Source organism: Phlebotomus argentipes, unplaced genomic scaffold (genome assembly GCF_947086385.1).
Source record: "Phlebotomus argentipes unplaced genomic scaffold, Phlebotomus argentipes genome assembly contig_5, whole genome shotgun sequence".
Taxonomy (NCBI): domain Eukaryota; kingdom Metazoa; phylum Arthropoda; class Insecta; order Diptera; family Psychodidae; genus Phlebotomus; species Phlebotomus argentipes.
This window is the reverse complement of record NW_026776165.1, coordinates 5413428-5437132: the sequence shown is the minus strand read 5'-3', so window position 1 is coordinate 5437132 and position 23705 is coordinate 5413428. Positions and strand designations below refer to the sequence as shown.

Below are 23705 nucleotides of genomic sequence, written 5' to 3'. Positions count from 1 at the left end.
AGGTTATGAAAACTGGCTTCAAAATTATCTTGAAGTGTAATAAAGATTCTTTCTACCCGGAAATGAGTAAATAAAGTACAAAGCACCAAAATAACTAAGCAAAGAGATAATAATCTAGGCTGAAATGACATTTTTGAGGTTATGTTTCACTTAAAATATGTTTTTTTTACTCTAGAAATTAAACCAATTTGAAGTTTATTGAGCACAAATGCTCAATTATACAAAGAAAAAGAGAAATATTTCCTGATTTAGCACAATTTTTCTATCAGATTTTCCAAATCTGTCTTTAATTAATTACATAACCTAGAAAATAAACAATAAAATTGATCTTTCTAAGCGAAATAACTTGAAAAATGTCTGAATTTGTGGAAAAAGATGCTTTGACAGTGCAAATATTTGAAATATTTTACCATTTCCAATTCCTAACACTTCCGCAGAAGCTGTACACCACTTCTAGCCATAATATCTGTCCCTTGACGACCCACACCATCATCTCTCATTTGCAACTGATGATGCTGAGACGCTCTGCGAATGGTAGAAAATAAGGAGAATGAATTCTCCTATTGAAATGGTCCTCATCCTTTCGCCTCTTTCTCTCTTTCTCATCTTGTGAAATGCTCAACAGGCAAATAATAGGGAATTTCACGACTCAGTGACGATGTGAGGAGGTGAATTTGTGCATTCGCTTGTGTCATTCTGTTTATACAGAAAAATGCAAGACAACCGTAGAAATTAAATCGTGCATGAAGGGATCCTCAACCTGACCCGAGGCGCTTCCTTTTCTCCTGCCGATCTCCACGGAATCCTCTTCCTTCATGCGGAACTCTTACATGTCTTCAGGGAGTGCTTTTTTTCTATCCCGTGCATTTTCAGGACACTCAAGCAGCAATCTTTTAAGTGATTTCTGCGAATTTGTAGAACAAAAAAGAGACACCAGATTTTATTGAACAATATATAAACAAGGACAAAAAGGGACATTTCCATCAGTGCATCCCACATTGAGGGGTCAAAAGAAAGAACTTCATTATTGTGCTATTGGAATTCAATTGTATTTCAACAATCTTTGGGCAGAGAAGAAAAAAGAAGTCAAACAAAACGTCCAGACTCTCGATGGAACATCTTCATTGAAGCTGAAAGGACGCGTTGTTTGGTGATGGAAAATAAATATAATAGTCATGGAATGGGAGAGAAAAAGGCAATAATTTGTCATATTGTCAAATGGGTGAAATATTTTGCGATCCACAAAGAGAGATGATGGAAATGCGAGAGAGATAAATAGAAAATAGTGCCTTGAGCGTGAGTCCCGAAGATAGCATCTCTCACTCTTGGCAATAAATCCACCAGGTAGTTGGTGAAATTTTATTTATCTCACCCAATAAGGACTGCAAACAAGGCGCTCAGAGTGATTTCACGTGCAGATACAGTTGCCATTTCTTCCACATCCATGAATTGAGTCGTTTGTATTCATGAATTCCCGGGAGTTGTGATTAAGATCGAGCTGCAAAGTATGAAAATGATGCTATCACTCGAAGATCTGGACACCTTTTGCGGTGTGAAAGAAGCCAACCGTCAAAATAGCGAGATATTTCGTCCTGTCACAATAAGCATCTGTGCAAAATATCATTGCAATTTGTTGCCAACGTCAAAAGAACCATTCGACCGTCACACAAAACTCAGGAGAAAATGCATTGCCAAGGAAGTGAAGTTTGAATTGATCGGGATAAAGCACAGTGTTCCATGTGATAAAGGTTATTAAATTCTCCAGTCTTGGTATAAAATGCTGACTGAAGAACTTCAAGTGAAAAACTTCTTTCAAGGGGAAGATATTAAAGGTTAACAGATGGTGTACAGGTCAGTTGAAATATCTGTGAAAAGGAATTTAAGCAATAGTTGGACACCAAAATTGTTCTTCGCATTTTTCTAGGTTATGTTATGAATTTAGGACTCAAAATAATTCATTCTTGCACTCAAGTTGGCTTAAATTGCATTTATTGGCGAAATAATAATGAAATCTTATAAAAATCACAAGCTTTCAAAGTTAAACTGTGTTATTTGAGACTGAGATTGAACATAACCTCTAAAATATTATTTCAGAATACAAAAATCTCAATTTTTATTCCTTTTTCATTGATTTACTACTACAAAGTAGCAAATTTCAGCTCATTTTTCTTTTAAATGTTTCGAAAGAGTTTTTCCAAGGATTCTTTCAGTTAATTTCAAGGTAATTTTTAGGTTATGATTTATAGTTTATCACTGGAAATTTTTAAATGTTGCTAAAATATTATTTCTCTGTAAGTTTTCAGCGTCATAAAAGTAAAATTGGAGGTTATAATTCTTTAGAGGGGTTGAAAAAATCTATCTATCTAAGGAAAACGGATGTCTTAAGCACTGCCAGAGTTCTAGAATTGTCTGTGACGAAAAGTATGGTGTTCAGAAGCTAAATTATCTTCCCCTTGACTTCTTTGATTGTCTTGCGATGTGAAGAAACTTGTGCCGAATTACTACATTTTGTTCTCATAACAAAATGTCTCGCATGACGACTGAAACCAGTTTGACTGTATTCTGAAGAAAGACAGAGTGTTCTATTCGCCATGGCGTGGCTCCTCAACAGTGAAGAGAGGTGAGTGAATTGCTCAAGTTTCGCATGGTGTACAAAAGTGTAGCACAGCTCGTTGTTGAACTTTTGACATGAAGTCTCTGTTATTATTTGAAAATTTTTGGGCGTTCCTCGTGAAACTTAACATACCAATTTAATGAGCAAGTAATTCACCCTCCAGACGGCAGAAATGTAAGGGAATGAGGAGTGGGCGAAGTAAGACATATTACATCCGCGCACTGTTTGCCAGCCACACGCAAATGTGTCAGTCATTTTGGCAGTTTAATATCTGGCCCATCTCGCCTCCTTTTCGGGCTCTCGCACTCCAAATATTAAAACTCACTCGTCACGCGATCACGCTTTTAATTAATACCTCCTCCAACATCAAATCGCGTTATCAATCAGGCCGTTGCAGAAGTTGTCCGTGCACGTGACATACTCCACGATCGTGCAGTTGGCGTCACGCCGCAGGAAATCATCCGTGCCGACGGGCGCGCATCCGCGGAAAACGTGCTGGCGCGCATAACCTGCCAAGGAGAGCGCGGAAGTGATTGGCCAAATTCCCTAATCACTCAATCACGCAGAGCATCCACAATCAGAAGGAGAACTGCAGCGACTTACGTGGATTGTAGAAAGTCAGCTTGAAGCACTCGTACTTGTCGTCCGGATGGGACTTCTCCATCCCCTTTTCAGGACAGTAATCCACACGGAACTCGTCTGAGCGGGTGTCGTCGAAGCACTCGGGATCCAGCACTGAGAAGCACTTGTAGCACTCAATTTTATCAACTGCCACGCTCGTCCGGAATGGTTTGTTTTGTTCCCAAGAGAGAGAGAGGAGAGATAGACAATTCACGCGTGAGTCATCGGGATTGGGAATTTTTGTCACTCTATATCAATTTCCTTCCCCCTTTTCCCAAATACCTCCCCTTGCCGATGCGCCGGGCGGCGGAATTGGATCACTGATTGAGGGTGCGATGATGAAAATCACCGCAATTGCAGCTATTCTTGGGCTCATCGCTTCAGGCTCAGCTTGCTGACTGGAAGATACACTAAACACTCTGATTATAATTTGTTAGGGTCAGTCAGTTACATCTTCCCAGCGAGAAGCTGATAAATTGCCCAAAAGATAGGAACGAGGCGCGCGCATGTCATTCAATAGTGTGGCAATTTTGGCGAAGAAACGCAATTTTTCAAGATAATTCAACGCTTCGCAGGACTTCAGGCTCCAAGTATTGTTTGTAAAGAGACTAAACTCGACTAATGACTGAAATAAATTTTCTTTTCTTGTTTCTAATTCAAAATCGCAACAGTTTATTAAATAAAATATTTAGATTCTGTTTGACTTTAGCATTGTTGTTTGAAAATCATGATTTTCATTGAGTAAAAAAAAACGCAATTCCAGCAACAAAATGAGAATACATTCAATTAAGGCGCAATAATTTCTACTTAAAGATGTTTTTTTAGTCTTAAAACAATCACATAACCTAGAAAAATATGTCAAAATTAAGACTTATAAAGACTAATTTCTGTGAGTTTCCTGCTCATCGGAAAATGTCTCCTGATTCATATTTTAACGATGCTCTTCTCGTTTAGTATGAGTTTGACATTTTCCCATATTTGGCCACGCTGGCCAGTTGATAAGTGCTTTGGAGGGTATTTTTCGGTTAATTGCGAGTTAAAACTGAACCAATTAACATATTTTCGTGCTGTTTGCGCCAAATTAAAGCTACTTAAATTAAGACCAAGAAGAGCTTTCTATCAACCATTTTTCAGCACAAATTGTAGGAAAGAATTAGTGAAAGAGAGAAATGCGATTCCCACTTTCTGGTCAAAATAGTTGTCATTTGACGTGTTGACAGAGAAAGCATGATCAAAATCTCATGCTACAAAATAAACAGACAATTTGTTGTTCTTCCGCTGAGGCGAAACATGGGACATTTTGTCAGTAATTTGCAGACTGCGCTGCTGAAGTGAGGATCACGTGAAGGACCAACTGTCTATTTGTCCATTGTCTGTGCCTCTCTAAACATCATCGCACTCTTTCACGAGTGTTCTCTGCATCTGATGGCCGGACTTTTTTTTACGCCATACGCGAGGACGAAAAGGAATTGGCACACAGAGGCTGAATTGACATAAGAAAAACATTGTGTGTGCTTGGAGGAAAAAAAGCGACCTTTAATGCCATTCAAGCCACCCGACGTGGAATGTTTGCTCAGCGCCAGTGACATTGTGAAAACACTAAAAATATTTATTCTCTCGGTCCACCGGAGAGACCGCAATTCATCGATTGAGCTGCCGGATGGCTGTTTGTATTTGCCCACAAGATTGTGGCCAAGGGGATGGCGATGATACAGCAAGACGTGGCCACAGTGTTCCTCCGGCTGCCGATGGGGAGTTGACGCTGCGACTGCTGCTGAACGCCCCTCACGGCCTCCGGGGGAGGGTGGGAAATGTGGTGTGGGTGGAACAATAAAATGACAAACTGCCCATGTCACATATCTGGACACTGGGAATTTTTCCCCCAGCAATCTTCTCGCCGTTTTTCTCGGTGCAAGGAATCCAACCCCTCTTCACATGGCCAAACAGGGGTCGCAGGATGCAATTTAACTGATAAGACATGGGCTGCCAGTTGATGTGGCCAATATTTCACCGATACATTGTCTTATGCCAATTTCCCAGCATTGACGGGGGATTCTGCCTTGGATGATGTCATTGGAATTTTTACAACCCTTCGGAATATCAAATAAAGCTTTTAGTTTTATTGCCCTCCGTCTCGTGATTATTCATTCTTCTCCTCTGGTAAGGATTGAGTGGTCAAAGGTCTAATTGACACGCGGCGAATGTGGATTCCTTTGAGAAAAAGGGGTTTATCCGAGACAGATCAATCCAAATGGACTCAATGGCCACCAAATTGAAGCGTGAAGAACACCTGCCTTATCACAGTTAAGGCGCGACAGAGCAGTTCTGTTTAGGCAACAAGAGACTTTGTCACGGAGATTTTTCTCTCTTAATTAATGGAAATTGAATTGTCTCGCGATTAGAAGAGGCTCGCTTTATCGTCTAATTGACGTGTGATTCACTGCTAAGGAAGCTTTGGATTGATATTTGGAGGATGAAAAGAGAGAATAAGCGAAGACGATGGAAAAATATCCTTTCTGAGTATCTTTCGAGAGCTCTTTGCCGTGCAAAGGATACAAAGTGAGTGGAATGAAGCTGGCAAAAGAGGATTCACAGCTGCTGAGAGACTTCAATTTGCCATTCGTCAGTTTGAATATCAGCGCGTGAAGAGGCACGAAAGTCGCATGAGTGATTAACGTGGGTCGCAGCATCGCCATGACGATAAATCACCATCGAAGCGCCATTGTCGGCGAAGAGTTCGCTTTGGGCAACGGCAAAAACTCCACCATTAAGACGACGAGGAAATGATAATATTCACATCCAATGTAAACACATCCACTTTAGGTTTGTTTGCTCTCAAGAGCATCCCATTGTCTTGGTGTAATTTTCTTTATGGACGGGCGCAATTTTATCGGAGATTCCGAAGTGAGATTAGGCGATTTTTGGGCGGAAGATCGAGAGAAGATGCCTCAAATTGATGATAATTGAAGATGAAGTTGATGCCATTATTTTCAACTTTAATTGTCTCTTCAGTCGTGCTTTCTCGACATTTATTCCACTGAGCATTTTCTCTCTCTGAGGAGGACTTTCTTGGGGTGCATTTTCTCATGACAATTCCCAAATGAGCGAAGGAAGAAATTCTTTGCGTCCAATTGAGGCAAAAATTCTCAGTTCGCACAGAAGGAAAGTTTCCCAATTTTGAGCCTATTTCAAAAAGCTCTCTTGTTTTGTCACAAGTTTATTTTTCTGTTATGCCTTCAGAATATCCACGAGACTCTCCGTGGAAATTGCACTCACATGGAGAGAACTTTTCCATCGTTGGGCGAACGGACACAAAAAAAAGAACACACGGAAAAACTTTATCCTTCGTCATTGTGAAACTTTTCACCGCGCCATCCAGTCAATTTTGCAACAACTCAGACTGACTACATTGTCATGGAAGCTGCACAAACACGACGTTCGAGTGGAATTGGTTAAATTAAAACAAAAATGCCAAATTAGTTTCATTCCGCATTGCAACGTTTCGCCCATCCATCGCAACGATGAGTGGTGGAAATCCGCCTGTTCCTTTTTCCGTCACATGACAACATTACACCACCATTGGAAATTGGTGGAAATGAGAAATCTTGGCATTTAATTAAATTATTCCGAGGGCCATAAATTAACCCGTTTGCAGTGGAAGAGTCAATAAATATCTATTTGTCCATTAGAGCATCTCCAAGTGGCAATAAAAGGAGCAGCAGTGGAAGCAGATATCAAAAGGATATTGCAGTGAACTTGACAAATGGGTTTATTAAACGTCTGTGGAAGTTTGTGACATGAGATCGCCGAACACACACATTTTTGAGGAAGGAGATGGCAATTTTATTGCTGAAACTTTTCCTCGGAATGACTTCAATTTCCCCATGAAAATTTAAATCGATCTCAACTGCGCATTGTCTCTGTGCCGTATGCCATTTTGGCCATTACATGGCATTTTTCGTGAAAGAATATATGTTCCATACATTATTGTGCTCAAAAGTTATTAATAGAAAATTTATTGCGCACATTTGGAGCTTCTTTTTTATTGGCTTTAGCAGAGAAATAGCAAATATTCTTGTGTCGCAACATTTTCACTGATAAAAGACATGACGAACAGACGAGAGATTTCATTTTTAGGACATCTCATTGAATTTTGGGGGTCATTCGCACCAAGGGGGAGATATTATGACCAGAAGTGGTGTACAGATTATTAGGAGTTTAAGGAAGTGAAAGTGTTGCAATTTATATAATATTTAGCTCACAGATTTGATTACTTTCCTCTTAGAATTTAATTTTTGTCCAATTCTAAACAATGCTAAAGTCAAACATAACCTAAATATTTTATTTAATAAACTATTGCAATTTTGAGTGAGAAACAAGAAAAGAAAATTTATTTAAGAATTATGATCAAGAAAAATACGCAAAATACAATTTTAGCGGAAGAAAATCATAAAATATTGTATAAAAACGTGAGTTTTAATGTGTTTGGTTAGATTCATGAAGTCTGATCTCCTGAGAAGTGTTGAGGATTCTTCACATAAATTGTGACAGTGTCAGGAAGTGATGTACAGATTTTAGCCACATTATCTCCCCCTTGATCCGCACATCCCATGCTGAAGTGCGAGGGGAAATTAACCCAAAATACGTGTTCAATAAACATGGCTTTTATTCTAGAAAACCATCAGCAAGTGGAGTACAGAATTTTAATGCCATCGAAACGAGTGATTTTGAGGTTCTTTTATGCAAAGAAGCGTCGGAGTCTCTCTCTCTCTTTTATAATGTAGTCAATCTGCCCATCAAACGAGGAGGATTTTCAGCTGTTGAAAGATTTTGTCGACGTGATAAAAACAGCCAATTAATAAAAGTCTTAATGACTAGCACTTCTCCGCGTGCGTTTGGAGGAAAAAGTCACGAAAGATGCATCAAGAGAGGCCGCCAAATCGCCCCCTATCATAACCATTTTACTGGTTATTCTCGTCTCTCTTTATCACGCTGCTTCCATGCCACAATACCGCCGGAGATATTATAATGGATATCGCGATCGGTGGCGCGCGGGCTCCGTTTGATAGCCGCGGCGGCAGATGGAGGAGGAGGAGGGGGAAAAAACTACTAGAAATCACTTTTCATCCTCACATCATTTTCTCGTCGAAATGTATAATTTGATGGCTTGTCAATTAATCACTACTTCGGTGCAGCTTCCATGAATATCAATATGATTCTAATACACTTGATAGCTGCTTCCTTCGCGCTCTTCTGCCGAATCATTGCACACATTTTCCCTCAGCATTTCTCTGCCATTTCCTCCCCCTCCGACATGAGCCTTTCCCAGAGAACTCTCAGTTGCCCAAAATGCGGTTGACTTCCAACACACCACCAGACTTTGGTCAGTGGATTCGGTCGATAGTTTGGGAAGAGTATTTAGTTGCATTTTCTCGTTCTCCCGAAATGCCCTCAATCTTCCCCATTGAGTGATGCTGTGAACGAGTAAATCCTCGTAATTGGACTTATATGGGAAATATTACAATATTAACTATACACAGAATCAAATCCTCTTTGCTTCCACTCACAACGATGTGATTAACTCTCAAATGCAGCAATTCTTCGTGTGATTACCACTCGAAAAGCTTAAATAAGGGAAAAGTGAGAAACCAAATGTTGAGGAATCTCAATCAAGTCAAGTTTCTGTGCAGAATCTTTAACACTTCAGACACTTTCAGGGTATTTTGAATCGCTCTTCAGACTCCTTCAACTGATTCTCACACTCAATTCTGACTTATTGCAGTCTTTTTCAAATTGTGAGGTTATGGATTCTGCTAAAAAAAATCCTTCTTGGACTAATTTGTATCCTTTCAAACCTAGAAATGAGTAAATAAAGAACAAACCGCGAAAATAACTAAGCAAAGAGACGCTAGTCTTTTTTTTTCATTATAATTATCCACTAAAACTCACATAGAATGAAATTTTTAGTGCAAATGAGTGTGAATAAAATATTAAACAACATTCAAATTCAAAAGAATAGATCTGAATTCACTAGTGACTTTCCTTTGGCACTTAAAGCACATAATCTAAGAAGGATTTGCCGGTAAATTGAAGACATTTCCAGACATAATCTTGGATTATTATTTTCTATTGTTCCTGAGATCAGAATTTGGTCTGCTGGTAATAAAAATTTCATACCTTCCTAATGCCTAATAATGCCCAAAACACATTGTCATTTCACTCATCATCGTCGTCTGATCGATGCGAAGCATAAGATTAAGACGCCAAGACGTATTATGTTTCATGAGTGTATTTTAGTCGTTGTTTTGACGCCGAATTCAATCTCTGGAATATAATTTTTGTCACAAAAATAGCAATTTTCCCTCCTGGAAAAGTCACCAGTGACACTTCACACATTTGGCCTGAGACTGTCTTTATTTATGGGTGGCAGATAAAAAAAGCAGACACTTTATTAACTTTATCACAATAATGGCTGTTTTGCTGCACAAACTTTTCACACCCTCAGAATGTCTCTCCCAGTTTTGCTCCAAATGCACAAGTTCAATGACTGCAAATGATGGATATCACTTTGAATATCCAACGGGGAGAAAATATGCTTTCTCGTGTGCTCTTGAGATGTATTGAGATGGAAAAGTTTATGTAAACAAAGTGCTTGAGTGACCGTCTTTACGCGTCTTTTCTCACTGTTTTTCTGGCTCCAAAATTCGTGTAACATGTTATCACGATGAATTTATCAAGATATCTCTGGCAGGATTATCTCTCGGGCTTTACCGAAATATGGGCTGAAAATCTCAATTTTTGGTCTCTGAAAGGTGCGGATCTTGCGATCTCTTTGATCTCTCTCGCTCTCTTCTTCACTTTTCGGCTCTGCACAGTTTGTCAAAGGCGCAGCAGAATGAAGAGACGCGCGGCAAAATGTTCCCATTGTCAGGGCAGAAGCATAAATCATAATCACATGGAGAGGGCGAGAGAGGAGAAGGGACGCCTGGGCAATTTATGAAAATGTTTCGCCAGCATTCTGACCAGTCTGAGATTTCCTGCGCCACCAGTATGTTTCACTCTTGTTTATCAGCGTGTCAATTTTCCCAGGGAAAAGAGCGTCGCTCAATTCGATATCGCCCAATCGAGTGTTTGTGTTAATCGCACGCCAGGACTTTTGCCAGAGATTGCCATCGTCGCAGCGCCTGCTCGGGGAATTGAGTCCTGCCTCGCCACCCCCGTTGCGATGACTCTCGCTGTCAATCACCATTAGACTCCTTCGCATCCAGCTCGAGATCCCGCGGGAGCAGAACTTCCATCTGGCAATGCAGTGCGCGCCCTTATTGGATGATAAATAAATCCTCGCGTGTCATGTTTTATTTACCACCCCCTCCATAAAAAAAACACCCGACGCACAGCAAGATTGCGCTGGAAGACACCCACTTTGGATATTTATATAAAATATTATTTTAGTTTGCGAAATTGTTCAATTTGTTATCTATTATGCGGTGGAAAATTGGGTACACAGCGGAAATTGTGTTTTTCATCTTTGAGCCGCAAAGAGAGAAAGCAGCAGTTCATGTTTCCCGCAAAACTTCCACGACGGCGGAATCTCAAGAGACTGGGTGAGACTCTCGGGTGGTTCTGCAGGCGATACGGAAACCCATCATCTTTCCCAACACCCTCGGTGTCGAGGGGCTGACAAGTGCGCCACGTGAGTCACTTTATTATCGTCTGCTTCTAATCATGTGCAAAAATACATTAAAGACATTGAATTATCTGAGAAAATCAGCGATATTTCACTCGCTCAAAGCGTACAGAATGGCGCAGTAGGAAAATGCGACTTTGATGATCTGGAAGAAGTTCAAAATTAGTTATTCAATTGCATTTTCACACAAAATTTCACCTGAATGAAGAGATAAATGTTGAGCTCGTACATTCCGGCGGCCTTCAATCCGTACTCGCGCTGAGACATTCTGAGGATGAGCAGGAAAGTCTTCTGATCCCTCAGGCTCAATTCGTACCAGTTTGTCAAGTAGAGAGTCGTGGAAAGTCGCTCAGTCTTGTGCTTGATGAACTCGCCAAAGACGCAGAAGACCAGCGTTTGTCCCATCACGAACAGGCACAGGATATAGCTGAGGACTTGGAATCTTTCTGTTCTCATTGAGGCGAACAAGGTGATCAAAAGAGTGACGCTTGTCAGAATCTGCACAAATGATATTTTCTCGATGATTTTGTTCAGCAAATCGATGCTCTGAATTATGTCGCAATGACGCTTCACGACGATGCTGAGAAAATGGGGAATTTCCACAATTTTCTCATGTAGAATCTTGATGAAGTCGTTGAGAATATTCAGAGCCACCATAATGTGGAAACCGACGAAGAATATTGCAAAGTCAACGACAAATAGCAACAATCCGATCATGGAGAAGAGAATGATTTGCAAAATGTACGAAATTTCACTTTGATCGCCCAGAAAAGGTATTTTCACAACAAGACCAGCAGTCGAATTGGGTCTCATGCAAACAGCACTTAAGAGGGCCAAAACGAAGTACACAATTCGCAACCACCTGAAAAAAATTCAAAAACTTTGTTCTTATAATGTTCTGTGAGTTGAAATGACAAGTAAAATGACAAATACTAACTTGTTGAGGATTTTCCATAGTTTCATTGCCCAAATCAGGTGCTTTTCCAGGATAAACCTGAGCTGAGGATCGGATTCTTGCTCTCGATAGAGAGATTCGATCCACTTCATCAGTTCAACGAAGGCTTCGCGCTCAAGAGCGCCAAAGACGATTTTTGAGAGCAATTGAAGAAATCCCGTCATAGCCAGAGTTGTTAAGACGATATTCAAGTTGAAATCAGTAGAGAATTCCTCAATGAAGTGCATAAATGTTAAAAACACTGTCGTGAGATCAAGAAGTCCCGCGAAAACTATCAAGACGCGATTCTTCAGCGATCCGGTTGAGACACTGAAAGTTGCCAATGAAATTATGAAGTCAATTGATGGCTTTTCACCACAGAACAACTCAAATTGCTCAGATAACTTCATGGCAAAGTGCGCGAAGGACGTCGATTCGGTTTAAGGGCTGCAATTGCACTGAATCCTGGCACTGAATTGTCCTGAATCGCGCTGAATTTCGTCACGGCGACTCTGGAAGTGTGATGGAATTCTCATGCATGGGAATTTCACAAATGGAAAGCAAGTCTTTCCCTCTAATTAGAGACACATGAAGTGGCGCGAAGAAGCGAATGGAATCAATAAATTGATCGCTTGCATTTTTTCACACACCATATCAATAATTTAAGTGCCTGATTCTCGACAATTTCCCGCCCCTTTGGGCTCTACATATATTATCCATGCAGTAGCGAAATAACATCGTCAGAACAAACCCGCGTGTGTCGCGGAGGAAACAATGTGGGTGGGAAAGTCTCTGGAACTTTTTCACTCTTGTTCATCTCTCTCTCTCTCTCTGCATTTCGTGAATTCCATCGACTTGTTTTTTCGTCAAGTCATTCCCATTTAATATACTCGTCAGCCATATTTTGCTAAATGGCTCATCGATGGCACGCCGGCAAAAAGCATTCTCATCTCAACACACTGCGCGGAATTTCGCATTAGAATTGTGTGCAGAGTGGAGAATTCCTCAAATTCTCCCGCAACTTTGCAACCCCCCAAACTCCTGACCTCCTAGATTTAATTTAATCTAGCGTGGAAGTGCTCAATACCAATAACTGTCAGTGTTCAATTCATCAATTCTCTCGGCGCTGTTCAGCTCAATTCTTTAGGGATTTCGAACGCACACGCAAAAGAAAAAAATGAGATGGAAAGGGCGCTGCGCCCTCGAGAAAAATTGGGAACAATGTGATCTTCCATGGGTGGATTCCGTGCATTCCTCAAAGTCTGTTTTTAATCATTTCACTGGTGCATAAAATCATGGAATTCTCGCTCTCGAGTGTTGAAATTAATTCATTTTATAGCTCAAGTGTGCCTTAATTATTTCCAGTGGGTCATTAATCGCTAGGTATGGTTGGGCCTCACTGTTTTATGGCTATTAGAATTTTCCGAGACATTTGCCGTCGGAATCTCGGCAAACCGTATAAATTCTAATCCTTTTGACACGCCATTAAAGCCATCACGCTTTTGATGGAGTTGCCAAAAGCCGCGCAAAAGGTTGAAAGGTTGTCGTCAATTTCTCTGAGAATTCATGTGGTTTGCTCAAGCCAAGAGGCAGATATTAAGGTCAAAAGTCGTGTACAGATAAGCAGAAGAAACTTAAGAAGTAAAAGTGTTTCAAAAAAATCAAAAAACTTCATCAAAATAATTTTCTAGGTAAAATTGACATATAAAAGCAAGACTTTAAGAGAATTGCGACAGTTGAAAATATATAATTTGAACATTTTAAACGTTTTGAGCAATTTGTTAAGGTCTCTTAATGTTGTTTCTTATAAATTATGATTAGAAAATTTTCCATAAAAGTAATTAAAAGTAGTTTTTTTATAGAAATATCACAATTTTCCTGTGATTTCTTCTAAAATTCTCTTAAGACGATGAAGAAAGTTGAGAGTTTAGGAAGTGCCAGAAAGTGGTGTACAGATTACAGCCATATTATCCACCCTTCAACGTCTCACTTTGAGGTGAATTCAGCATAAGTGAAGTAATTGATAGTGCAGAAGTTGAGCAAGTTTGAGTACAAACTGGTGAAGTTGGCAGAATGAAGCGTGATTTGCTTTTATTTACATTTCACTTGCGATAATCCGCTGATGTGCTTGACGTGGAGTTTTTGCACAATTGGCAAGTCACATGTTTGGCGGCGCGTGGACCTAAAAATAGCGCCGCGGCTCGAATGGCATGCCCGGCTAGCTCAGTCGGTAGAGCATGAGACTCTTAATCTCAGGGTCGTGGGTTCGAGCCCCACGTTGGGCGATTCCTTTTGCCACCCTCGCAATCGCCCTTTTATCTCTCCTCTGACAGTGTGGCGCACTTCTCCGCATCCTTTCTCAGATCCTCTCACGCGCGCATCGGGTGGGGAGTTTTGCAAATGAAAGGGAGGCGAAGATGTACGGCGAATGGCAAAATATGCTTGTTATATGAAATTTATTCAAATACCCTGCATATTATATGAATGAGAATTCCTCAGTGGTGGCTGAGTAAACTCACCATTGCACATTCAACACGTCACGTCCGTGTGATGTAGCATAAAAATATGATACGGCAGCACACTCACAGGGATGCTACGCCTCAATAATTCACATCTAAATGCATACAAACACACATTTCGGGACCCATCTGCACGACATCCTCCCACTCGATGGGCGGCTGAATTATACATTTCCATTCAGTCATGCAGAAATGCAATTTTTTCCTCGCGCTGCCGCGACTCTCAATACACTCAACAGAATCTCTCTCCCTCTCTCTCTCTGGCACACAGTCGAGGGGCTGCAAGCTGCTGGCAGAGCGCCAATTCGCCGACGAGACGCTCGTTCTCGTGTTTATGTGGAAAATTGCGAAAATGAGTGATTTGCTGGCCGTTAAAACATGGCAGATTTGAGAAATGCGCGCAGTTTTATTTTATAGCGTGATCGCTCATTAATGTATTCGCCAATTAGGATGATCTATGAGAGCAATAAACAAAGCGCGCATTGTCACATAAAATTAAGAAATGAAGAAGGAGATGTGCGCCCCTTGGTTCGCGTCGTTGGAATATGAATGTGTATCAATTCACCCCAAATACGTGTGTGCTTTACGACGCCAAGTGGAGTTCCTTTTCCGCTGCTCACGTCTTGAATAAATAGCAACAGGGAAGCGCTTCAACCGCAAGAATTCCGAGGAGCAGTCAAATTGGATGCCATCGCGCGATCCTGACTCTATCCTTTGAGCTCCGCTGCAGCTCCTGGTCAAAGCTTGTTACACTAAAAGCCCCACAATTCCGGGGATTTCCCGTCGTGATGGATTGCGAAATTTTTAAGACATTTCACGACAAAATCCCTCACCTTTTTTGCACAAAGGCGAAGAGAAAGGAGGAAGTTCAAGGGGAGAAAAGGAGAGAAGAACAGCATGAAATTATAATAAAGTCTATGCAGAATGTTGGGGAAAAGTTTCCTAATAGAATTTTCCACCATTGCGGGTGAAAATCTTCCCTCTTGCGGTGGAAGTTTTTGGTTGCCGAAAGAATTTTCATACAAAATATTGAAATGCCGCAATAATAAACAACAATTTCTCATCAGTTCACAATTAAAACGCATTTCATTTTCATGGCAAATTTGGAGTCATTTTGCAAAAGAAGATGGAAATTTCATTGTTGCAAATTCCCTTCAACTTGTAATTTCTCTGGGAAAATTTATTCGACATATATTGAATGAGGAAAATTCACCATGTTTATTTATAATTTCAGCTTGAGTCGAATTGAAAATCATCAATGTTTGGTTGAAATTTTTTTCTTCCCTTTTGTCGGTGAATAAATTTCATGGGGATCTCAAAAGATGGAAATACTTTTGCTTAACGCGAGGGCGTCTTTTTTCTTTACTTCATGCCCCCTAAAAAAAGAAACGATGAATTGGGAGGAAAATTGCAGAAGAAATTTGTCTTGCAAACACACTTGACAAGTCCTCAGTCTCGGAAGGAAATCTTCAAACTTTATCCTGCCATGCCGGAGGATGAGTGAAAGAGGAGCCGCAAGAAATGGAGGAATTGACGAAAGAAATTATTTGTCCACGAGGGTTGAGGATACAATACGAATTTTCATCTCCTTAAATTCCAATAAATAAACATCCATTCGCCACTCAAAATCCGCATGAGACGCAAAATTTGCGCGAGCGAGAGAGAGAGAGAGAAGTGAAATGTTGCGATGGAGAAGAAGGCCCAGGGACAAAGGAGCGATTGAGAGGCAGAAAAGGACATCTGCGTCCTTTTGGCAACCCATGAAGAAGGTAATGAATTGCACAATACCAATTTGTCCCTTGAGGTGCATCTGAGAGAGAAACTTAAGGGAATTCCTCCCTGTGCGCCCCTCAAGAGTCCTCATTGTCCGGATGATTGCAATATTTTCCACACATCCTTTCCACTCGCCATTATCCTGAGGGGATTTTGTTGGCAAACAGACGCAGAAGGAAGTAAAATATGACAGAGAATGACTTCGTTTCCGCTCTCTGTCTTCAGGTTGATTGTCCGGCAAGACAATTGCGCGCCGAGGGAGTTCTTCTTTTTCTCGAAAAACCTCACGAAATCACGATGACCAAGAGGAGTTGAGCAAACATTCTTGAAGAGCATTTGTGACAAAAGGGATTCAGAGTAATTTGGCGATGCAGAAGTGAAATTGAGAAGGAGAAGCGAAGCAGCGACTTTCATTTGACTGCAATATAATTCGATATTTAACCTACTGAGGTTATTTTCTTCTTCTGGTCGCCTTTTCTTGGCTCATCTGGAGGCTTTCGATACAATATGATCTTAGCAATAAAATGCTTCCTTTTAATATTCAGACAAAATATGAACTGGAAAAATTTTGGAACAATTTTTCTCTTTGGTTTAAGGATTCGGTTTAAGGGCTGCAATTGCACTGAATTGTCCTGAATCGCGCTGAATTTCGTCACGGCGACTCTGGAAGTGTGACGGAATTCTCATGCATGGGAATTTCACAAATGGAAAGCAAGTCTTTCCCTCTAATTAGAGACACATGAAATGGCGCGAAGAAGCGAATGGAATCAATAAATTGATCGCTAAATCATTGCTGATGATCTAATATATTCATAAGTTGCTCTTTCTTGATATTCTAGTCGAAAAAAAAATTCCCTGTGCGTGAAATCTCAACAGTAGTTGGAAGATATCAATTTCATCAGTTGATTGTCTGTGGTTTTTCCCATCAGACCCGGCAAAAAGCGGCCGTTTGGCGTTGAGGAAGGGCTGCTCCTGTCGAAGTGGTCGATTACACTTGTAAGTATTATAAATTTGTGTGGTTTGTCACATGTTCAATGGCTCATGAATGACATCCGAGGCGGCAGATGGTCAATGAAGCGTCCGCGCTCCTCTCATGCCACCAGACTATATCATATTCTTATTTATACGCCCAGGTTTCTCATACCCTCGACGGAGGGCTGTGACACGGGAAGGGTAAATAGTGCCGCACCCGAAGGTGAAATGTTTATGTTGGGCCTTTGTTTAATTAATAGCTCCGCTCACCGCTTTGGGGTGGGTATTTTTTGGTCTCTGGGAATTTCCATGGAATTTTCACGCTCAGTCCTCGAGTGGAAGCCAGATGGGTGCAAAAAGGAGGCTGAAGAGCTCCTGCAACCATATGGCGGACTCAAAATCATAGCACTTCTTGTCGGCATTATGAGATTTTCAGCATGTTTCATGTGGTTTCGTGACTCTCTCTCTCAGTCTCTGGTTCTTGACAATTTTTTGTCCCCTCGATCGATATGTGTCGAATTTCCCTTATCTGATGCTTGGCATATAATAAATTTGTGAAATGGATTAGGCCTCGCCCGGCAGTGCTCAGATCTCAATCTTCACTTGCCACTCTCTCTCTCAAGACATTCCATATGCTGCCCACTTAATCCCCATTCGACTGAGAATCTCATGAGGATGCTTTAAGGATATTTTGCAACACTGAAGCACACACACACACAATTGGCAGAGAACGGAATTGAAAATCCATCGAGAGAATTATCCCATCTCCACTGACTCATGCTACATGTTCTCGACTGTGAAATCACTGGAGCGAATGATGCTGAAACTGTTGCAGAAGGATGTCAAGGATGCATAGAGAGCGAGTGGTCTTGAGAATCTTCATGACTTTCCTCTGGCTTGCTGCATTATGGAAAACGATTCGGGAATTACATCATTGCACAGCAAATGCTTTAAGGCAGAGGTGTCTGAACACCAATAAACCAACCAAGGGGGAAATATTATATGGTTCAAAGTGAAGTTGAAGTGCTAAGAAGTGTTTCAATATTCGCAATATTTTTGTATTAAAATTTATTTTCACACAAATTGATGCATTTCTTCAAACAAGACAGAACTTCATTTATGTTTTTACATAAAAAAATGCCTCATCATGATTTTCTAGGTTATGTAACCAAATTAAACAAGACTTAGTGAATTAATGATCACTAAAAACATGTAATTTTCCATATTAATCAAGCATTTGCAAGCAATGAAGATCGTGATTCTAAATTTTAAGGCAATTAAACACACTCCAAAGTGTCTTAGAATCAAATATAACCTCAAAAATATGTCACATATTTGAAAAATGTTTATTTGAGGAGTTTTCTAGTTCAGTTATTAGTCAAAATTCTCAATTTTATGTTATAAGAGGGGAATTGTGACCGTTGAATAATTATTTTGACTGTATTTTTCAAGTTTCTCGATGTTATTATTTGAGGTTAAAATACAATATATCGATTGAGAACTTCTAAAATGGCTTTATTAAACTTGTTAGTCTCTTTTTAGACTGAAAACAAGTCGAAATGTCAATAATTTTCCAGTTTTTACTTAAACTTTTTGGTTGAAAATGTTGAAATTGTGGGAAAATGATGTATTCTAGCCATATTATCTCCCCCTTGGAACTAACAAAGACACTCTTCTTTCCATTCCGCCTTTCTTGCTGGTCTCTATCGTTGCTGAGCATCTCATCTTGTGACCGCAGAGCCTGTGTCATTTCGTGGTATAATTTAATTTAATTTTTTTAGGGGGAAGAGGAAAAAATTGATAAAATACGAGGCAATAATTCTCAAGATGCAAGAGGGTTAATTGGGAGCGGAATTCAGCACACATGGCATGGATTACGAGGCATTAAGGGTGGTTCTTTTTTCTTTAACTTCTCCTCACCACCAAAGACATCGCCTGGAGGAGTTGAAATGGTGCGCGAAGAAGAAGCTGGTAGTGATTAGATCTCAATTTTCATTTCATGCAAATCCCAAAGTCAAAACGAGCGGAACCAGACTCCGAAATCCCCACATGAAATGATTTACTGTGCGAGAACAGAGGAAGAAAAAAAAGTGGCCAGGAAGACATGGTAATCCTGGTGATGAGGGACTTTCTGGCATTCTACATCGTGTGGCACACCATGAAATATTCATTTCTATGTTGCAGAGGAAATTGCAGATGATTTTTTTACATCATCCATTTGCTTTGAGGAATTGACTCACTATGAAATGCGTAACACCCTCGCAATGTAATCAGTTTTGGACGCCGCGCCGCCTTCGTGTGGCAAATATTGACATGTGTCTATCGAACCGTCTATTAATTTCATTCACCATCCAGTTTTTCACAATATCCACCCTTCGATGCCAACCCCTCTGCGATTTCCTTACCAGAATGGGGAGAGATGGAAAGGTTCTTTTGTATGATGAATTTTCAAGTGTAACAGACACAAGCCTATGACTTGTCATGAGGAATTCATTGAGTTAAATCAATTGGATGTCTTTTGTCCGACAAATTCAACTCTTTTAGGGCGGACAGCTTGAGATATTCGACTATTACGACTATCTCTGGCAAATTGATTCTTTTATTGGAGAACCACTTGTGACATGCTTCAATTGCAAACTCACTTACGCACTTTTAAGCGACAGTTTCTCTTTCAAACTGATTTCACTCTCAGCTGGAGAGTTATTGCCATGGTTTTACTAGCTGAAAGTCTCCCAAATCAATGTGTGAGAAAAATAGAATTTCCCTAAGACAATAAGTGAAACAACAATTTGTAAATATATTTATATTTATTTGCAAATCATTTATTTTATGATTTACAAGTAATTTTTGTATTAAAAAAATAATTCTATAATTTTTTCCAATGCCAATTTATTAACGATAAATTTAATATTTCTTTGAATTTTTCAGAAGATAAGAAATAATTAGAATTTTATGAAATATCGCTGTTATAATTCCGTTTAAAATTCAATTTCAATGAATTGAAAGAAATATGAAGAAAAATGTGAGTTAAAAATCAAGTTAAGGAAGAATTTTATTATTTACAGAGAGAAATGAGTAATTTTCGCTACTAATTAATAGCCTAGAAAGCCTAGAATTCAAACATTTGTTAATCTGTCAGTCGATTAAGGACATTTTTGATTGTCGTTCAAATTCAACGCATCGTCTTCGCAATTCTTTGGCATTTTTGAGAGCATAAAATTCCAGATTCACACAATCTAGTTGCCGATGAAGTGTATTCACGAGGAGCTCGTGAAACGAGGAGAAATACTGACATCATGTGAAACTGCTAGGCAATATTTCATTAGTCATCTAACAAGACACACGGGCATAAAACACAAGCGACAGCTCTCCTTTTTCTTCCCCAAAAAACACTCCTCGTGAGCGAATATGAGGCAGAAAGGAAAGTTTATTATTTTCCCTTTATCACTCCTTGTCTCTCGACGTGGATTGAATAACAAGATATTTTGAAATTTTCAACCACTCCCGCGCCTTCTCACCTGTCTTTCCATGGTTTCTCGTCGCTTGTGTGTGTGTTTCTTCTGCTCTTCTGAGACTCTTCGGCAATCCGATCCCGAGGACGCACATTTATGCCCCGCTGCAGAGGACGATAAATTCAGTGAAAAGGGGTTATAAATAATTTCCACCCGAAACGATATGACAAGTTTGTAAATAAGGCCTCTTTGTCCCATGGCCACGATTTTTGGCTGCGGGTGGATTTTGGGTGCATGAGAAAAGAGAAGAGTGGAAAATTTGAGAATCTGCCTTCGGCATCTTATCGTCACGACAATCTTAATGATTTTTAAACAATGAACTCTTTTCCTCCACCCTGACTGAGACCCAGAGAGAGAGAGAGGGAGGGAGGGAGAAAAAACAACCATGACCATAAGACATAAATGTCTCTCTTTGCCATGTCTTTCATCGGGGTCTCCTTGGCCCATACTTATTGTCTTCCTGCCCGAATAAATATCGCCAGAGAGTTGGATATAAAATGACAATAAAATACAAGGGAGAGGCTCTCATTTTAGGATGACAACTGCGAGAAAACAGCTGAATTATTAGGACCAAGACGAGATGTGCGGGTGTGAGGATTAGAGTCGCTCAATGCACTGCATTTTTCTCCGCACAAAAGGAGGGAAAGTGTTTTGTCACACACACACACGCACGATTCGAGAGGAAAGGCTTAAGAGCAATTTGCACCAACAATGACGGATACTAAGTCAATAATAAAAGTGGGGGTGGAAGTAATTGTTTTCGCCATTGCCATAATATTTTAGGGGTTCTTCAGCTCAGGAAAAACAGTCAAAAAGCCCAATAACTGTGGTTTCAACTTTCACATTTCCCATTTTGGTGTTTTTTTGTCACTTGCAGACACTGGAGTTTCTCAAAGATAAATTTCTCCATCCACTCTATGCTGGTATCAATTTCTTATGTCATATCTCAAAGATTCTAAAACCTTTGTTCGCCCAGCCAAAAAAAGGCCCAAAGCCAATTAATCAAAAGGTATATTCCACCAAAACCGAGAGAGAGAGACAAGACGCATAGGAGATATTCATGAGGCACACTTTGAGAGACAATCGCGATTCAGTGATGTATTGAGGCTAATCAATTACAGGCAGTTTGTACGTGAATGTCACCGGATAGAGATATGCTTGAACTCTCGGCAATTCTCTATTGATTCTCCCTCTGCCCACAATTCATCCGAGCGCAACTTTGAGCGCGCCTATCGCGCTCGAATCTCGGAAGCCCAGCCCAAGAAGGCAGCCTGAAAAACAGACACTTCAATCGCGCTGAAAAATGGGCGAAAAATGTGTAAATGATGGATGCGGGAGTTCCTTGACTTTATCTCGCTGCTCGTGGGTACAAATTGTTTATTATCTGCCATTGTCATGGGGAGCAGAGCGAAAGGTGGAATCATTCCATTTACATTTCCTCTTCGGCTGAGGAGATTCTGAAGAATTGCACAAGACATCAGTATTGAAGATGTCCTATAGAATACTTCTCTTAGTGACTTCAACACTTGATATTATCTCTCTTGTATTGTTACAATTGTGTGATCGAATCATGATCTCTATTTGATACAATAAATAAATTCTTGTACAAAAAATATCCCAATGATAAAACGTGTGCGAAACTTTCCGTGTATTTTCCTGTTAATTCAATTATTCGCCTCTTTTTTATCCCTTTCCATTTCCCGTCACACTGAGAGCAAGTCGGGAAGTTATCCTGTCGGAAAGTTGAGTGCAATGTTGACGGAGAGGAGTTGGGAGGAAAAAAATCGAAAGTATAGTGAAATTGATGCCGCTCCCATTCAATTTGCGTGGATAACGGCTAGATGGAGGTTTTGTGCGATAACAAGTTGCTTTTCCACATTTTCCCGGGGGGGTGAGGGGGGTGGCAGAAATTGAAAGGACACAAGAAGTGTGCTTAGGAAGCTTTCAATTGCGCATATACAAGGATTCTCGTACTCTGCTGCTTGGGGAAGTTTTTGCACTATTATGTATACTTTTTCCCCACTGAGTAACAGAGAAAGCACTTCTTCTTCTCCTTCGGCAGCAAAGTGCGCATGCGATTTCCCATGTAATGCATCGAAGGATGGTGTGAAGAAGGGTGGAAAACATAATTTACCGAAATTGTAAACATATCCTTCGGGAAGTGGAAATCTTCACGAAGATTACATTACCGAAAGTTAGCTTTCTCCTCATTCTTCTTCCCATCTTCGCCACGTGAATGTTGGACAGAAAGTTGTATTAATTGACTTTTGATGGCATCATTGCTTTATTGGACAAATCAATGTGATTTTTTGTCACAATCTTTGCCTCTAGTTTGTGAGCTTTTGTGTGTATTAATTGGATTTATTTGTAAAAATCACATTGGCGAGCACAGAGCTTAAAGCGTAGTTGAACAACCGGGAAAACTCACTGATAGTTAAGCTTTATGGCCATGATATCGTCAGGTTTTGCTTTGTTAGACGCAATTTATAGTTTTCCCAGTGCCAGAGACGATAATCAATGTGTGTAATGTGTTAATAAAGTTACATTGCGAGAGGGGGTGAGATTGTGACTACATCAAAAGCACATTGAAGCAAAACTTTCCGCCAAGGTTCCACCGTGAGTGGGTGGCTTGGGTGGGGAAGGATCTGCGCATCCCTGAAAGGGGTGGAAACTCCCACTCTCACCCTGGGGTTTTCCATCTCACTCCGGCGCCTTCACTGCGCATTTCAGGGGCATGAAGAGGCAGTTTCAGTTCGTGTGTCACCCCAGAAGCACTGCCGGTGGAAAGCCCGTGAAAAAGCACGTTACGGCGCGCGCGAAAGTTGTGACAGGGAGTGAAAAGTTGCACTGCACAGCCCCCCCCCTTTTTTGATAGATAAACATCACACATTGGAAGAGTGGTGGGTTTCCCGTGATGATGCATTGAGTGATGGTGACGATGAATTTCTCCCCCAAAAACTATATACACAAATCACAAATTCGTATAATTCCACCCATGATGACATGATAATCAAGAGCTTGAGGGAATTTTAATGACTTTTCAGATCCGACAGCACGACAATCTGTCGTGTTG

The 23705-nt window shown here is 40.4% G+C and overlaps 1 protein-coding gene and 1 non-coding gene across 2 annotated transcripts; one reads left to right on the top strand and one right to left on the bottom strand.

Moving 5' to 3' along the window:
* Positions 1–11013: 11013 nt before the first annotated feature.
* Positions 11014–12041, bottom strand: LOC132255864 (putative odorant receptor 83c). The gene is made up of 3 exons (XM_059752035.1): positions 11860–12041; positions 11121–11784; positions 11014–11067 (listed from the first exon to the last, which is right to left on the bottom strand). Exons 1-3 carry the CDS (start codon positions 12039–12041, stop codon positions 11014–11016), a joined length of 900 nt encoding a protein of 299 aa, XP_059608018.1.
* Positions 12042–14068: 2027 nt separating this feature from the next.
* On the top strand, positions 14069–14141 carry Trnak-cuu (transfer RNA lysine (anticodon CUU)). Its single transcript has one exon. It is a non-coding gene; the product is annotated as a tRNA-Lys (tRNA).
* The last annotated feature ends 9564 nt before the right edge of the window (positions 14142–23705 follow it).

Excerpts from the sequence above, each read along its gene's own strand:
- LOC132255864 (XM_059752035.1), bottom strand. The coding sequence starts at position 12,041 with ATGACGGGATTTCTTCAATTGCTCTCAAAAATCGTCTTTGGCGCTCTT. Across the intron at positions 11,785-11,859 it reads CTATGGAAAATCCTCAACAA|GTGGTTGCGAATTGTGTACT; the intron begins GTTAGTATTTGT and ends AATTTTTTTCAG. Across the intron at positions 11,068-11,120 it reads ACATTTATCTCTTCATTCAG|ATCATCAAAGTCGCATTTTC; the intron begins GTGAAATTTTGT and ends AACTTCTTCCAG.